This window comes from Chiloscyllium punctatum, chromosome 5 (genome assembly GCF_047496795.1).
Source record: "Chiloscyllium punctatum isolate Juve2018m chromosome 5, sChiPun1.3, whole genome shotgun sequence".
Taxonomy (NCBI): Eukaryota; Metazoa; Chordata; class Chondrichthyes; order Orectolobiformes; family Hemiscylliidae; genus Chiloscyllium; species Chiloscyllium punctatum.
Genome location: NC_092743.1, coordinates 9019366 through 9038346, shown reverse-complemented (window position 1 = coordinate 9038346; position 18981 = coordinate 9019366). Strand labels below are relative to the sequence as shown.

The 18981-nt window shown below is 43.5% G+C and overlaps 1 protein-coding gene across 1 annotated transcript; it reads right to left on the bottom strand.

Moving 5' to 3' along the window:
* On the bottom strand, positions 1 to 14128 carry ttr (transthyretin (prealbumin, amyloidosis type I)). The gene is made up of 4 exons (XM_072569736.1): positions 14011 to 14128; positions 10340 to 10476; positions 7698 to 7833; positions 1 to 3139 (listed from the first exon to the last, which is right to left on the bottom strand). Exons 1-4 carry the CDS (start codon positions 14068 to 14070, stop codon positions 3035 to 3037), a joined length of 438 nt encoding a protein of 145 aa, XP_072425837.1. The 5' UTR covers positions 14071 to 14128; the 3' UTR covers positions 1 to 3034.
* Positions 14129 to 18981: the final 4853 nt, after the last annotated feature.

The following is an 18981-nucleotide window of genomic DNA, read 5'->3' as shown; positions in this document are numbered from 1 at the left end:
TGATTCGGTAGTGTCATTTATTTTACACTTGCAAGTGGGTGTGATGTCCAGTGTCTATAAGGCAGAGGACATACACACCAAATTCAATTCATACACAACATTTATATAATTTGATTTCTTTTGTTTTGCACTGCTCCTCCCCTGTTTACATCTTCCACTTCCCTAAGTCCGGCCCCCATTACCCCTGTTTATCTCTTGCCTTATCCGGCCTTGTCTGTGACAAAGTGCTTATTTCTGGCCTCACAAGACTGTTTGACCTCATCCTTCTGTAGGTCATTGTTAGGCATATTCTTTCTTCATCATTATCTACCCCCTTCATCTGTGCCTTTCCCGAGGCCGTTCTGATCCCTATGACCCTTTTAATTGGGGTTTGTTCCTCTGTCTCTGTAAAAGTGGGAAACAGATGTTTATACCTACTGTTTGTACAGGCGTATCTAGCTTAACTTCATCCCCTCACAACATCTTATCTACTTGCCTGTAATGTCTACCATTGTTTTGCAGTCACATTTCATTCTGACATACAGTTTTAGCTAATACAAAAACAATTATATATTTCCTCCACATCGTTTCCATTCTCGTTGACTCAGCTCGTGGCTAAAACAATTACACACTGGTGTGAGTTCATTTTACTTTGTAAAATGGAATTGCAGAATTGCAGAAGTAACATTAATTTACCTATATCCCACAGTATGTACATGGGTGCACAAGAAATGGGGAAAGCTAATAGTGTTATCATTTTTATTGAGAGGGGGATTGAATTTAATTGTGGAAGTTATGCTTCAATTATACTGATTACAGGTGAGACCATTTGAAATGCTCTTACTGGTCACCTTGTTAAGGAAGGACATAAATGTCTTGGTTTACCAGACTAATACCTGCAATGGGTGTATTTTCACACGAGGAAAGGTTGGACTGGATAATCTTGTATCTGTTGGAGTTTGGAAGACTGAGAGATGACAATTGAAATGTATAAAATCCTGGGGGATCTTGACAGGATGATTGTGGAGAAGAAATTTTCTCTTGAAGAGGAATCTCTAAGCTGGGGTTACTATTTAAAGGGGTCACCCATTTAAAACATGAGGTGAAACGTTTTTCTCCCTGACAGTTAGTCTTTTGAATTCTTGTAAAGGTGGTGGAAGAAGAGTCCTGAAACATATAAAGCAAAGGTGGAGAGATTATTGTTAAACAAGGTGGGGGGAGGGTGGTGGTGGGGATGCAGTACAAGTTTCTCAGAAGTAGGTGGAAATGTGGATTTGAGTTTACAATCAGATCAGTAATGATCCTACTGAATGGCAGAATAGGCTTGTTGGTACTAAGTGGCTGACTGTGTTCCTCAGTCATACGTTGTCCTCTTGTCTTTTACCTTTGCAATCCATCACTCTTGCACTCTGTGCATCTTAAATGTGAAGGCATGCAAAACTTTGCTGTTCATATTCCTACTTGCACCAATGGGATTGATTTATAGTGCTCATAGTTCTCTCTAAATTTGCATTCATTTAATTCTGACCTCTTGAGCATCCTTGATGATTTGCTTCACCTTCGGTGACTGTGCATCCTCTAAGCCCTGAAATTCACTTGAAAGCTTCTCCTTTTTTAAAATGTTCCTTAAAATATTTTGAGTATTCATCATAACACATCCTTACATGGTTCACAGTCATGCTTTACTTCAGTGAAGCAACTTTGGGCATTATTTATTTTGTTAGAACTGTTGTACAAGTTGTTATTCTGGGTTGAAAAATGCTATTTGTGTGCTATGTTATGCATTTGATGTCCTTTAGGAGAGGACGTCTGCCATGCTTACCTGGTCTGGCCTACATGTGACTTGAGATCCACAACAAAAGTGCTCGATTCTTAACTGCTCTCTGATATGTCCTAATTCAACAGTCTTCACTACAATGAAAATTAAGGGTATACAACATGTTTTGGTCTGCTACTGACAGACATATCCCATGAAGTAAAGAAGAAAAATACAAATATACGTAAAACCAGCAGTAACTCCCTCAAGCCCGCTCCACCATTCAATAATGTTATAGCTGATTTGGTTATGGCCTCAACTGTATGTGCCCACCTACACCTGGCAATCATTGACTTTCCTGTTAGCCAATATCAGCCCTGATCTTATTGAGTAGTGGAACAGGCTCAAGAGGCCAAATGATCATCTTCTAATGTCTATGTTCATGTGTAAACAATGTTCCACTTTGCCCTTTAAAAATATTAAATGTCCTGCGTCCATGGCCAATTATTTCTAGTGGTTCAAACACAGCTGTATTCATTACATTACATTACATTACTGATTAGATTACATTACTTAGTGAGGAAACAGGCCCTTCGGCCCAACAAGTCCACACTGACCTGCTGAAGCGCACCCAACCAGACCCATTCCCCTACATTTACCCCTGCACCTAGCACTACAGGCAATTTAGCATGGTCAATTCACCTAACCTGCACATCTTTGGACTGTGGGAGGAAATCGGAGGAAACCCACGCAGACACGGGGAGAATGTGCAAACTCCACACAGTTAGTCGCCTGAGGCGGGAATAAGGGATTTCCCGTTTCAGACTGAGAGGAGGAAGCGTTTCTTCTCTGAGGGGAGCGAATCTGTAGAGTTCTTTAGATTTGAGATAGACAGACTTTTAATCAGGAAGGGAACCGAGGGTTATAGGGCAAAGACAGGAAAGTGGAGTTGAGGATTATTAGATCAGTTGTAATCTCATTGAATGGCCTAGCTCTGCTTCTATGGTCCTAAAAGCACATGTTCTTTAATTGATAAAGTTTCTGATGTAAGTGAGGCAGTTAAAGCACAATAAATGTGTAATTTTATTAACAATAGATAACATTTTAGCTCGGAGGATGTGCTTTTATTGTGCAGTTTCTCAATCAAAAATAATTAAGAGCTACGACAATCATCGTTTAAATATTTGGCAATGATTCACCAACAAAATTTTGACCACTTGTTAAATAATTTGTAGTTTCCTTCCTTGTGACTTGCCATTTTGATCTGAAGTCTGGGTGTGCAGAAATGGTTCTGTTGGTCTAATGTGGGTTTCTGATCATTCCCGTGGTGGAATAGGAGTAAGGACTCAGCAGAAGTGCAAGAGTGTAGTGTTGATGAGTGGATTCATCTACACGGAAAATCACCTGAAACAAGAGAGAGGGAAAAAATAATCTCAGAGCCATAAGAAATTGGGACAGGAGTAGGCCGTTTGGCTCCACTCCTTCCTCCACCAATCAATAGGATCATGGCTGATCTGGCATCCATTTTCCCCCCCCCATTTTCCTGTAACCCTTGATTCCTCAACTGATCAAGAATCTATCTAACTCAACCTTAAATATACACAAGGTCTCGCTCCCCACAGCTCCCTGTAGCAATGAGTTCCAAGGACACTCAACCCATAAAAAATGAAATTTTTCCTTAGTCTTAAATTGGCGTCTGTTTATTCTGTTTATTCTCTGGACCTAGACTTTCCTACAAGTAGAATCGTCTTCTCAGCATTTACCTTGTCCAGCTCACTTAAGAATCCTATATGTAGCATGGAGATTACCTCTTTTTCTTCTGAACTCCATTAAGTAGAGCCCTGAAGCCTTAACTCTTCTTCCATATCCTTCAAACATTCACCTACACCTCCCCACACACCATTTACTGTATCCGCTGCATCCGATGTGGCCTCCTCTACATTGAAATAGTTGGCTCTTCTCTTGATAAAATGTCACCCTGGTAAGAATGGGATATGTCCAAGGTTACTGAGGTCAGTAAAGGTAAAGATTATTGAATCCGTGGCTATAATCTTTCCATCCTTATAGAAGAATGCAGTTTAATGTTAGTCAGTTTAAGACAGGGCAAGTTCATAAAGCTCTTAAAAAAGGAACAAGCAGGATCTTTGGCTTTAGAAGGAATATGAAGCCTGATAGAAACCTTTATACAACACAGATTAAGCCTCAGTCAAAGAATCACTGGCCTCAATACTTCAGAATGCATCACAATATCTTGGACGAATACACCTTCTGCCTGGAAGAGGGTGAGTAATTATGGGCAGCACGGTGGCACAGTGGTTAGCACTGCTGCCTCGCAGCGCCGGAGACCCGGGTTCAATTCCCGCCTCAGGCGACTGACTGTGTGGAGTTTGCATGTTCTCCCCGTGTCTGCGTGGGTTTCCTCCGGGTGCTCCGGTTTCCTCCCACAGTCCAAAGATGTGCAGGTCAGGTGAATTGGCCGTGCTAAATTGTCCGTAGTGTTGGGTAACGTAGGGGTAGATGTAGGGGTATGGGTGGGTTACGCTTCGGCGGGGCGGTGTGGACTTGTTGGGCCGAAGGGCCTGTTTCCACACTGTAAGTAATCTAATCTAATCTAACTGGAGGGTACATAGAGTCATAGAGATGTACAGCATGGAAACAGACCCTTCGGTCCAACCAGTCCAGGCCGACCAGATATCCCAACTCAATCTAGTCCCACCTGCCTGCACCCAGCCCATATCCCTCCAAACCCTTCCTATTCATGGATTAAAGAAATTTAGCAAACGTCAGTGGAGAGAGTGTGAGAATTATTTTTAAATGTGGTAAGAATTGAAGGTGTGTGCTGCCTGAAAGGAAAGCTACGATTGGGCCTAAGGGAGGTGGATATATTTTTAAAAAGGTGGGTAGGATATACAAGGCTGTGGGGAAAGAGCTGGGAGACCATGGATAATCAGCTAGATCTTCCATGATTGGGTGAATGCCCTCCTGTATGATTTTGCAAAACTGCTCATTTCAGTTAACTTTGAGTCTCTTGTGATTCCTGATGAAGGGCTTTTGCCCGAAACATCAATTTTATTGCTCCTTGGATGCTGCCTGAACTGCTGTGCTCTTCCAGCACCACTAATCCAGAATCTGGTTTCCAGCATCTGCAGTCATTGATTTTACCCTGTTTTGAGTTATGGTTAATCAGTAATCTGCTTTGACCATTAACTGTTTCCCTAATGGATCTCAATGCTGTTTGTCACTGCCTTGAACACTGGTTGCTCTTAATATCATTTTTCCATGGTGGATAGGTGGAATTAAGAATTCAGACTAGCAGTTTGACAGAATAGATTGCACAAAAGTGATGTTTTGCTTGAGATTGCAAGAATGCTAATCAGTCTGAGGTTCTTGCCTTCATTCGTACTTGTCCACATTGGAACAAGGTGAAGTGGGGAAGTGATAAATCAGCACTTACCCCAGAATGGCAATGGCCTCTACGTTCCCCAACTTGATGAAAACCAATGGTCAATCCTTAATTGCACATAACTTCAACAGAATGCATGACTGTTCCACAAATTCTCAAATCAGTTATGCATTTGTCCCTTGAATGATGAGATCAGGAAAGGATGCCCCAGTCTTAAAAAGAGAAGTCTGTGGGGGTGACATCATAGAGAATTTAAAATGGTAAACGCAGAGGATAACTCCTCTTGTGTGAAAGAGAGTAACTAGAGGCCATTAATGTAAGATCATCAGTAAGAAACTCATTGGGAATGCAGACGAAATTCTACATGGCGAGAATGTGCTACCTTGGGGAGTAGTAGTAATGGATAGTTTAGACATAGTTTTTGGTGAAGCTAAGCAGCAGGGGAAGGAGGTTGGAATGGCAGACTTTGCTAGATAGGTGCTGAACTCTGGGAGGAAGTTCAAGTGAAGCTGAAACTACAGATCATGCATGCTGATTGGCAAACATGTGCCTGAACGGCTTGGGACTGTTCTTTTTGGTAGAAAGATGACAGACACAAAGGTGGGTGCAGGGATACACAAGGTTGAGGATGCAAGAAGCAGTAGAAGGCCTTGGACAGGCTCTGAGAGTGGCAGATGGGATACAGTCTAGGAATGTGGGATTAAGCACTTTGATAGGAAGTATAGAAGTGTAGATTATTTTCTAAATTTGCAAAGACTTCGGAAATCTGAGGCACAAAGGGAGTCCTAATTCAAGGTTCATTTGATAGTTAGGAAGGCAAATGCAATATTAGCATTCATTTCAAGAGGGTTAGAATACAAAAGCAGAGATGCACTGCTGAGGCTTACAAGGGTCTGGTCAGACTGCATTTGGCATATTGTGAGCAGTTATGGGCCCTGTAACTATGGAAGGATGTGCTGGCCTTGGAGGGGGTGCAGAGGAGATTTACAAGAATGATCCCAGGGATGAAGGGCTTGGCATATGAGGAGAGTTTGAAGACTTTGGATCTGTAATCAATGGAGTTTAGAAGAATGAGGGGAGATGTCGTTGAAACTTACAGAATACTGAGAGGCCTGGATAGAGTAGACTTAGTGATGATGTTTTACTAGTAGGAGAGATTAGAATCTGAGGGCACAGCCCCAGACTGAAGGCACAACCTTTAGAACTGAGTTGAGGCGTGATTTCTTCACCCAGAGGGAGGTGAATCTGTGGAACTCATTGCTACAGAGGGCTGTGGAGGCCAAGTCATTGGGGGGGTATTTCAAGAACAAAGACAATAGGTGCAGGAGTAGGCCATTCTGCCCTTCGAGCCTGCACCGCCATTCAATATGATCATGGCTGATCATTCCTAATCAGTATCCTCTTCCTGCCTTATCTCCATAACCCTTGGTTCCACTATCTTTAAGAGCTCTATCCAACTCTTTCTTAAATGATTCCAGAGACTAGGCCGCCACTGCCCTCTGGGGCAGAGCATTCCACACAGCCACCACTCTCTGGGTGAAGAAGTTTCTCTTCATCTCTGTCCTAAATGGTCTACCCCGTATTTTTAAGTTGTAAAGCATAGAGACAACCCCCTTGGCCTACCAAGACGCCACCTTACTAAACCAAAAACCTCTTTCCTCTACACTGTGTGTATCCTTCTATTCCTTACTTATTTATGTATCTGTCACGATACGTCTTAAATAATACCATTGTATCTGCCTCCACTACCACCTCTTGCAACCCATTCCAGGCACTTACCGCACTCTGGACTACACTTGAGCTACAAATCTTCTCAAATTGCAAGCCCTCTGTGGTTTTTTAAAAAAAAAATCTTTCCCCTCACATTTCCTTTAAACGTACCCCTTTTACCTTAGACCTATGTCCCCTGTCTGTATAGGAGGCAATTTTTAAGGGAGTTTGCATTTAACAGAGTCACATGTCAATGGTTTGTAATTGTTTATCTGGAGTTAGTTATCTATATATTTATCATAAGTAGACTGTCCAGAGTTTGCACATTCTCCCTGTGTTTGCGTGGTTTTCCTCCAGGTGCTCCACTTTCCTCCCACAGTCCAAAAGATGTGCAGGTTAGGGTGGGTTGGAAATTGTCCCATAGTGTCCAGGGATGTGCAAGCTCGGTGGGTTAGCCGTGGGAAATGCAGGGTTATAGGGATAGGGTTGGGGGTTGGTGTTAATGGGTCTGGGTGGAATGCTCTTTGAAGGGTGATCGTCTTACAGCAAGGCAACAGATCCTTTGGTTCAACCAGTCCATGCCAAACATAATCCCAAACTAAACTAATTCTACCTGCCTGTTCCTGGCCTATAATCCCTCCAAACCTTTCCTATTCATGTATTTATCCAAATGACTTTTAAACATTGTAACTGTGCCCACATTCATTTGGCCCACATTGTAGGGATTCTATAGTTCCATGTTGACTGTGGACAGATGGGAGTTTGATTTCCAGTGCATTACCCAGTGAGATGTAATACTTAAAATAACTCTTGTTCATTATTTTAACAATCAATGTAAGTGGGACTCACATTAACACATTCGTGAAAAGGGGTGTATCCCAAGTTCCTCCAATAATCAGCAGTGTTGAAGTGGATCTTGTACATTCCTGGGATAAAATCTGCCTCAGTGATCAGATTATGGACTTCTCCATTAATTCCTGTAACTCTATTTTAAAAAAAAACACAGTTGGACTGTAATTTTAGCAATTTAACAATTATATTAACAAGTGAAGTGTAAAGTATGTATAAGCTAGCTCAATGCTGAGGGTAAATCAAAGGTTCGCCTTGATGTTTAAATTAGTTTTTCAATAGATATGGACCAACTATGAGCACAATTTAATGAACAGTGGAACAGATGGGAGGGGCAGAATGACCACCTCTTTGTTCCTATGTCAGTTCAGTTCAATCTGATTTCAGAATTGTGTAAAAATTTACACACAACGTGTAAATTGGCAAAAGGTATCTCAATAAATTACTTGGCCTGACTTTCTGCCAATTGCTGATAGTTTTAGTTGTTGAGTCAGTGCCTTTCATGGAGTCAGTGAAATGGGATCAGTATTCCCAGTGGTGGACAGTAACAGCAGCAGCACGGCTAACTGTGCTCTTGGAATTTTACATTCATCCGAGAAGCGAGACCAGTGGGGATATATTTGGTTTAACATCGTGTTCCAAAAGACAGCACCTCTGACAGTGTAGTGCTCTTTCAGTGCTGCATGGGGTGTGTCAGCCTTGCTTTTGTGTTCAATGTTCAGGGATGGGACAAACAGCCACTCCCTCTACCACTGACGCTCAATAGCAGCAGTGTGTGTTATTGATAAGATGCGCTTCCGAAATTCACCAAAGATCCTTAACCAGCACCATCCAAACCCACGGCCACTTCCACCTAGAAGGACAAAGGCAGTAGATACTTGGGAGCACTACTCCCAATGTAGTTTTCAAAATCAGGGCTGCTCTCAACATTTATGCCATTACCTCCCTTAAGCTTACACTGTGAGCTTATGTTACCTCAGCTGGAGATATGTCCAGCTGATGATGCCACCTTTGTAAGAGCTGACTAGCACCTTCATTTTGTGATCAATCCTGAGGGTCCCTGTCCTGCTCCTCATTGTGAGGGCTACAAATTGTTACTGAAGTCAACTTCTGCTTCGTGAGACCTGACAGTGTATACGCTACACTTGCAGCTCTCCAACTTGATGGCTTCTCATTGCTTTCTAATCAGTCAGTTCAGAGATTTTATTACATCCCTCTGGAGCAGGTGGGGCTTGGACTGATGCGTCATGCCTCAGGTAGGGACATTACCTCTGTGCCACAGGAGACCAAGTTTGGCTACTTGGTATAATTAAAAATACACATTCAAGAAAGGTTGAGAAGTAGCCTGGATGATTGATATCCAGTGGTACCATATCTGCCACATCCAATATCCTCCCGCAGTGTGTACCATCTACAAGATACACTGCAGAAAAAGACAGCAATTCCAAATCTATGGCCTCATCCATCTAGAAGGACAGGAGCAGCAGATGAATGGAAACACCCACCACTTGCTCATTCCCATCCTGGTCTCGCACCATCCCGAATTTATTTTTCATTTGTGGGATATGGGTGTTGCTGGCTGGGTCAACATTTATTACCCGTCCCTAGTTGCCCCTTGAGAAGGTGGGGGTGAGCTGCCTTCTTGAACCGCTGCAGTCCATGTGCCGTAGGTAGACCCACAATGCCCTTAGGGAGGGAATTCCAGGATTTTGCCCAATGACCCTGAAGGAACGGAGCTATATTTCCAAGTCAGGATGAGCAGTGGCTTGGAGGGGAACTTGGAAGTGGTAGTGTTCCTGTGTATCTGTTGCCCTTTTCCTTCTAGATGTAAGTGTTTGTGGGGTTAGGCGGTGCTGTCTGAGTCTCTTTGGTGAATGTTTGCAGTAAATCTTGTAGTTAATACACATTTTTTATACTGAGCATTGATGGTGGAGGGAGTGGATGTTTGTGGCTGTGGTGCCAATCAAGCCGCCTGCTTTGTCCTGGATACTGTCAAGCTTCACCCATCCAGGCAAGTAAGGAGTATTCCATTGCACTCCTGTCTTGTGCCTTGTAGATGGTGGACAGGCTTTGGGGAGTCAGGAGGTGAGTTAATCGCCACAGTATTCCTAGCCTCTGACCTGCCCTTGTAGCCGCTGTGTTTATTTGGCGAGTCCAATTTAGTTTCTGGTCAGTGGTAGCCCTAGGATGTTGATAGAGGGGGACATGATTTGGGGATGCCGGTGTTGGACCGAGGTATACAAAGTTAGAAATCACATAACACCAGGTTATAGTCCAATAGGCTTATTTGGAAGCACTAACTTCTGGAGTGCAGCTCTTTCCACAACCATCAGATGAAGGAGCAGCGCTCCAAAAGCTAGTGCTTCCAAATAAACCTGTTGAGCTATAACCTGATAGTGGGGGATACAGTGATGGTAACACCATTGAACGTCAAGAGACAGTGGTTAGATTATCTCTTATTGGTAATAGTTATTGCCTCGCATTTGTGTGGTACAGATGCTGCTGGAATTATATTGCCCTTCCTTCTGTGCCGCTGGGTCCAAATTGTGGAATTCCACCCCACCCCCCCCCCCCCCCCACAATGTGGGTATGTCCAGATGAGGAGGAGTTTGGAAACCCTTCATCCATATTCGTGTACCCACCCGGTGTTAAACTGGTGCCAACTGAGGTCTGCATTTCGTCGGTAAATTTGCATATGAAGGTTTGCTGCTGGAGTTCCATTGACCGCGTTAAGCACTTTGATGTTGATGGGGCAGTTGGTGTCACTACCACTGTGGTCCTGAGGTGGACAGAAACAAACTGCATTAGTTGAGGCAAAGAGGCAAGATGAAAAATCAAACCCATTCATTTAACCCATCCATAAGCTATCATTTCAGTTTTGTTTTTAAAGATTAGATTCCCTACAGTGTGGATACAGGCCCTTCAGCCCAACCAGTACACACCGACCCTCCGAAGAGTAACCCACTCAGACCCATTTCCCTCTGACTAATGCACCTAACACTATGGGTAATTTAGCATGGCCAATCCACCTGACCTGCACATCTTCGGATTGTTGGAGGAAACCCACACAGACACTGGGAGAATGTGCAAACTCCACACGGACAGTCGCCCAAGGCTAGAATTGAACCTGGGACCCTGGTGCTATGAGGCAGCAGTGCTGACCACTATGCCACCCTAGTGCAACGATTAACAAAAAAACTTGATTTTACCCTGCCCTGAAACATTTTAAAACAATGCTGCAGGGGATGGTGCCATATGCATGGTAAGATGTTGTGGATATTTCGCTTTAAAATGTCTTTACCCGGAAGATGACCGCTTTTTAGAAAACAGAAAAATGAAAACACGTATAGACCATTTGGCCCTTCGAGCCTGCTCCTCCATTCAACATTATCATGGTTGATCATCCAACTCAGTCCACTGTTCCCGCTTTCTCCCCCCAGACCCTTTGACCCCTCTAGCCCCAAAAACCAAATCTGGGAAATGTAGAAAGTTGGACATTGCTGAATAAAACATACACCGTCGAATATTTTAATTTAATATTTTAATTTTATTCTCATTAGGACAAGATGCCAGAATTTTGACAAATTTCATTTTACGTTGTTGTTCCCTTTGTGATGTGCTATTCTTGCATTTGTAACTTTCTGCAGAAATATTCACATTCTGTACCGAGTAACAACTTTGGGACTGAGAGGAAGCCTTTCAGCTTGTCACACTGTGCAGTTAGATCATAGCCATCGGTAATTTAACTGCATCTACCTGTACAATCTCATGTGGCAATGATTTTACTGATTATCACTAGCCAGACCAACAGTTAGTGCTTGTCCACAACTGTCCTTGAGAGGGCAGTGGTGAGCTGTTTCACTGAAATGAGAGGATTGCCACAACAATTCAAAGGGTAGTTAGGAGGGGTGACCTCACAGAGATTTATAAAATCATGAATAGTCAAGGTCTTTTCCCTGGTGTGGGGTGCCCAAAATTAGGGGGCATAGGTTTAAGGTGAGAGGGGAAAGATTTAAAATGGACCTAAAGGGCAACAGTTTCGTGCAGAGGGTGGTGTGTGCTTGGAATGAGTTGCCAGTGGAAGTGGTGGAGGCTGGTACAACTACAGCATTTAAAAGGCAGCTACTTGGCAGCTATGAAGAGAAAGGGTTTAGAGGGATATGGCAAATGGGACTAGATTAATGTAGGATATCTAGTTGGCATGGACGAGTTGGACCAAAGGGTTTGTTTCCGTGCTGTACATCCGTATGACTCTGGATGAGTTGGACCAAAGGGTCTGTTTCCATGCTGTACATCTCTATGACTCTATAACTCTGACAGCTAATCAAAATCTGGAGTCACGTGTAGGTCAGATCGGGTAAGCACAGCAGATATCCTTCCCAAAGGGCAAAAGGGAACCACACGAGGCTTGTCTTTGTCACTGTTATTCAGACAAACTTTTCATTCCAGATTTGATAACCTGAATTTAAACCTTGCCAGCAGTTTGATCCCCATGTCTCTAGATTGCTAGCCCAATGACATCATCAATGCTGCCAAGAAGGAGCAAGAGTGTCCATTAGCTGGGTTGTTCTTTCAGAGAGCCAGCATGGACACAATGGCTGAATGGCCTCCCTCTGTGCTGTAGCTATTGCATCTCCAGGATGCACCAATGAGATTACTGCTCTTTGTGGATCAATAAGAAGCACAAGTGAGCTGGGTGAGCCATATAGAAGGTGACTGCTGTATTCCTTGTATTAATGCATAACCACATTTCAAAAGTGGGTTGCACGGTGCTTTGGCATACCCTTTGGTTGTATAAGATATTATTGTCTCACTTTGATTCCCTCAGACACATCATAGGTAGACAGGATGGTTTAGACGGTGTTTCGCATGCTTACCTTCATTGCTCAGACCCTTGAGTATAGGAGCTGGGATATCATGTTGAGGTTGTACAGGACATTGAGACCACTTTTGGAGTACTGATTACAGTTCTGATCTCCCTGCTATAGGAAAGATATTATTACATTGACGAGGGTTCAAAAAAGGCTTACCAGGATATTGGTAGGACTGGAGAGTTTGAGTTAAAAGGACAGGCTGGAACTTTTTTTCATTGGAGCGTAGGAGGTTGAGGGGGTGCCCTTATAGAAGTTTATAAAATCCTGAGGGGTACAGATAAGGTGAATAGCCAAGGTCCTTTCTCTCGGACAGAGGGAGGCATATTTTTAAAGTGAGAGAAGAAAGATTTGAAAAGGACCTGAGAGGCAACTTTTTAACACAGAGGGAGGCTCATACTTGGAGTGAAGTAGGAGTTACACTTATAACATTTAAATGATATTTGGATTGGTACATGAATAGAAAGGGTTTAGAGGGATACAGGCCAATAACTGGTATTAGTTTAGTCCAGGAAACTTGGTCGGCATAAACTAATTGGACCAAAGAGTCTGGTTCCTTGCTGTCTGATTCTCTGATTCTAAGTTTGAGTGTTAGTGTTTGGGAGATGAATTTTGAGTCATTATCAAAAGCAGCAAGGAAACAATTGCATTTCTTTAGCATCCTTCACGACCTTCAGATGTTGCAAAGTGCTTGAAGCACCAATAAAGTGCTTCAAATGGAGCAACTCATTTGCACAGAGTAAGCTCCCACAACACAATAAAATCACCAGATAAGGGCACTGCTTGACACTGGCCACTCGGGTGTTTCCTTTCTTCCTGGTTGGTGGAAATTTGAATAAAGATTCTGAGTCCTTCAGTGTGTCTCACACCTGCACACACGCAACATGGGTGCTGGGGAGAAGCACTACCGCCTAACTGCGGTAGTATGGGGGGGGGGGGTGGGGGAAGAAATAAAATAAAATCACCAGATAGTGGTCCCATTCCTGCTCTTTCAATAATGTCAAGTCCACTCAGAGTTGTACTGAAAGTGAGAATGGTCAACTCTCTGGAGTGAGACATGAATCCACAATCTTTGTGGCTCGGCAATAAGAGTACAAACTGCTGTGGCACTTTGAGTCATAGAGAAGTACAGCGTGGAAACTACCCTGCAGTCCAACGCGCCCACGCCAACCAGATGTCCTAACCTAATCTCGTACCACTTGCCAGCACTTGGCCCATATCCCTCCAAACCCTTCCTATTTCGTCTGTTTGGAAAATGAGAGTGACTGCATTTAGCGGTTATCTTCTGGAGCTGACCCATGCCAGCACAGTTTTATTTTCTGCTTATTCCAACCTGTACATATTGTACTACAATTGTTTGCCTCCTGCAATCTGAAGTGAGGTGAAAGCGAGTTCATAAGGATATTGCAGTGCTAGTTTTGGTTACCATTATAAACACTTACCACTGATTCTCCTTTGTAGAAGGCAGTCAGGCAGATGATGAGGCTCAATATGAAACGCATGTTGCCTGCTCTCAAAGCTGATGCCGAGATGAAAGGATTTACAAGACAGGGATATTTTATAGATCAGCTTTGCGAAGGTCACCAGGTCTCTGACCTACAAACCACTGACTCAGATTATTGGCTTAGTAAACAGCGAGAGAATCAGTAACTTGTAGAATAAAGGAATTTATTCAAAATTCAGCAAAAGCCACCCCTTACTCCACCAAACTCAATTTCTGACTTTTAAAAAGGCATCAATTAATCAAAGTGAGATTCCTGTGAAAACCCATCGCTTTTTATTCACTTTGTTGGTGTTGAAATGTTTTGAACAATGTTTCCCACAGACTTGTGATTTTCTTCTCCAGCTAAGTCTTTTTAAAATGTCAGGATGTCTGAAACCTCCCACAGTCACCCCCAATATCACCTAGAACTGACAAGGGCAGCAGGTGTGTGTGTGGGGGGGGGGGGGGGGGGGAGGAGGAGAACCACCTCCTGCCAGTTCCTGAACCACTGCAGTCCATGTGTTGTGGATAGACCCACAATGCCCTTAGGGAGGGAATTCTGCGATTGTGACCCAGTGCAATCGAAGTAATGACAATACATTTCCAAGTCAGGATAGTGATTGGCTTGGAGGGGAACTTGTTTGTCGGGGTGGTGTTTCTATGTATCTGCTGCCCTTGTCCTTCTAGATGGAAGTCATCTTGGTTTGGAAAATGCCATCTAAAGAACCTTGGAGAAACTCTGGAGTGCATCGAGTTACGCAGCATGTAAACAGACCCTCTAGTCCAACCAGTCCATGCTGACCCAAACTAATCCCAAACTAAACTAGTCCCACCTGCCTGCATTTGACCCATATCCCTCCAAACATTTCTTATTCATGTACTTATCCAAATGTCTTTTAAATGTTGTAACTGTACCCGCATCTACCATTTCCCCTGGAAGTTCATTCCACACACGAGCCCCTCTCTGTGTAAAACAATTGCCCCTAATGTCCTTTTTAAATCTTTATCCTCTCACCTTAAAAAAATATGGTCTTGAAACACTATTATCCCCTCCAGACTGATCTCAAATCTCTCTGACATTGGTATTGGCTCTGCCCTCTGTAATTGGATCCTCAGCTTTCTTAACCACAGACCATAATCAGTGAGGATGGGTGACTGCACCCCCTCCACAATAACACTCAATGCTAGAGCCCCCTTAGATATGTTCTCAGCCCCCTACTGTACTGCCTGTACAGCCAGGCAAACACCATCTATAAGCTGATGAGGCCACCGTAGTTTGACAGATATCTAACAATGGTGAGTCAAAATACAGGAGATAGAGGGCTTGGTGATGTGGTGCAATGAGAACACCCTCTCTCTCAATGTCGACAAAACTAAAGAACTAATCATTGACTTCAGGAAGAAAGGAGGAGAATATACCCCCATCTACATCAACGGAGCAGAAGTTGAGGGGGTACAGCGTCAAGTTCCTTGGAGTGACGATAACTGACAATCTGTCTTGGACTTCCAACGTAGATACAAAAGTCAAGAAAATGCAACAATGCTGCTTCTTCCTCAGGTGGCTCGGGATATTTGGCATGTTCATAAGGCAGGTTATACCAGGGAGCGCCAATGGAGGTTAGCTACCTGGACTTCAAGAAGACTTTGACAAAGTGCTGCACAGGAGGCTACTGAGTAAGTTAAGGACCCATGGCATTAGAGGCAAGGTGCTAGCATGGATAGGACTTTGGCTGTCTGGCAGAAAGCAGAGAGTGGGGATAAAAGGGTCCTTCTCAGAATGGCAGCCTATGATAAGTGGGCAGTTTTGGGACCACAACTTTATCCATTAACGATCTAGACGAAGGAACTGAGGGCATTTGCAGATAATCAAATGGCTAAGTCTTTAGTTGATACAAAGATAGGTAGAGGGACAGGTAGCATTGAGGAGTTGGAGAGGCTGCAGAAGATATGGACAGGTTAGGAGAGTGGACAAAGAAGTGGCAGATGGAGTACAACGTGGGGAAGTGTGGGGTTATGCACTTTGGTCGGAAGAATGGGGCATGGACTATTTTCTAAATGGGCAGAAAATTCAGAAATCTCAAGTGCAAAGAGACTTGGGAGTTCTAGTCCAGGATTCTCTCAAGGTAAACTTGCAGATTGAGTCAGTAGTTAGGAAGGCAAATGCAATGCTGGCATTTATTTTGAGACAACTTGAATATACAGGCAGGGATGTACTTCTGAAGTTCAATAAGGATGTGGTCAGACCGCATTTGGAGTATTGTGCACAGTTTTGGGCCCCGTATCTCAGGAAGGATGGACTGGCGTTGAAGCGTGTTAAGAGGAGGTTCATGAGAATGGTCCCAGGAATGAAAAACTTAACATATCAGGAACATTTGAGGACTCTGGGTCTATACTCAATGGAGTTTAGAAGGATGAGGGGGAATCTAATTGAAACTTACAGAATACTGAATGGCCTGGTTTGGATGTTGGGAAGATTTCCATTGGTAGAAGAGACTAGAACCTGAGGACATAACCTTAGAGTAAAGAGAAGACCTTTTAGAATGGAGATAAGGAGAAATGTCTTCATCCAGAGAGTGGGGAATCTATGGAATTAATTGCTACATAAGGCTGTGGAGGCCAAGTCATTGAGTATATTTAAGATGGAGATAGATAGTTTCTTCAGTTTCAAGGGGATCAAGGGTTATGAGGGAAAAGTGGGAGAGTGGGGTTGAGAAACTCATCAGCCATGATTGAATGGCAGAGCAGACTCAATGGGATGAATGACCTAATTTCTGCTCCTATGCCTTATGGATCCTCACCAACTTTTGCAGATGCACCATTGAAAGTATACTGTCTGGGTGTATGACGGCTTGCTATGACAATTGCTCAGTCCTGACCATCACGGAGCCAACCTTCCATCCATGGGCTCCATTTACACTGCTCTCTGCCACAGAAAGGCTGCCAGCAACATCAAAGACCCCTCCCACCCCGGTAACAACCTCTTACAACCCCTTCCATCAGGCTCAAGATACAGAAGCTTGAACACACGCACCTGCAGGTTCGGGAACAGCTTCTTCCCAGTCTGTTATTAGACTGATGGATGGACTCTCTAACCTCCGATAATGCTGACCTTGCTGATGTTGATCTTACCAATGTCCTGTGTAATGTGACCTGAATGCCTCTGTCTAAGTCTCTCTGATCTGTACATCCTTGCTTACTCTGATCTGACTGTACTACTCATAAACAAAGCTTTTCACTGTACTTCGGTAGACATGACAGTAATTCAATCAATCAATCAATCAATCATTTAATCAAATCCCCCATCTTAGGGAGAAGACACATGCCATTCACCTTACCTATACCCCTCATGATTTTATAAACCTCTATAAGGTGACCTCTCAACCTCCTAAGCTCCAGGGAACAAAGTTTCAGCTAATCAAGCCTCTCCTTACAATTCAAATCCTCCATTCCCAACAACATCTGGTAAATTGTTGAGGTGAATTGGTCATGCCAAATTGCCCATAGTGTTTAGGGATGTGTAGGTTGGGTGCATTAGTCAGTAGTGAATGTAGATTATTGGGGTAGGAGAATGGGTCTGGGTGGGTTATTCTTTGAAGGGTTGGTGTGGACTTGTCGGGCCAAATGGCCTGTGTCCACATCATAGGAATTCTATTGTAAAATTCTTCTGGATCCTCTCCAGCTTAATGATATACTTTCTATAACAGGACAACCACAGCTGGGCACAGTATTCCAGAAGCAGCCTCACCAAAGTTCTGTACAACCTCAACATAACATCCCAACTCCTGTGTTCAGACGTCTGAGCAATGAAGCATGCTAAATGCTTTCTTCACTGCCTTATCTACATTGATGCAAACTTGAAAGAATTATAAAGTTAAAAATCACACAACACCAAGTTATAGTCCAATAGATTTAATTGGAAGCCCTAGCTTTTGGAGCACTGCTCCTTCATCAGTATAACCTGGTGTTATGTGATTTTTAACTTGGTACATCCCACGCCAACACTGATATCTTCGAGGAGAAAGTGAGGACTGCAGATGCTGGAGATCAGAGCTGAAAATGCGTTGCTGGAAAAGCGCAGCAGGTCAGGCAGCATCCAAGGAGCAGGAGAATCAACATTTCGGGCATAAGCAGATTCCTGAAGAAGGGCTTATGCCCAAAACGTCGATTCTCCTGTTCCTTGGATGCTGCCTGACCTGCTGCGCTTTTCCAGCAACACATTTTCAACACCGATATCTCCAAATCTTGAAAGACTGATGCACTTGAACACCTAAGTCTCTCTGCTCCACAACACTCCTCAAGGCCCTACTTTTAATTATATTTTAATTTGTTTACAAAGAATAAAGAGCAAAGAAAACTTACAGCCCAGGAACAGGCCCTTCTGCCCTCAAGCCCCAGCCGATCCAAATCCACTGTCTAAACCTGTCGCCCAATTCCTAAGCATCTGTATCCCTCTCCTCCCCACCTTCTCATGCATCTGTCCAGACGCATCTTAAATTAATCTACCTTGCCTGCCTCTACCACCTCTGCTGGCAACGCATTCCAAACGCCCACCACCCTCTGTGTGAAGTACTTGCTGTGTGTATCCCCCTTAAACTTTCCACCTCTCACCTTGAAAGCGTGACCTCTCATTATTAAATTCTTCACCCTGGGAAAAAACTTGTCTCTATCCACCTTGTTTATACCCTTCATGATTTTGAAAACCTCAGTCAGGTCCCCCCTCAATCTCCTTTTTTCTAATGAAAATAATCCTAACCTACTCAACCTCTCTTCATAGCTAGCACCTTCCATTCCAGGCAATATCCTCGTAAACCTTCTCTGCACCCTCTCCAAAGCATCCACATCCTTTTGGTAATGTGGCGACCAGAACTGTACACAGTATTCTAAATGTGGCCGAACCAATGTCTTGTACAATTTTAACATGACCTACCAG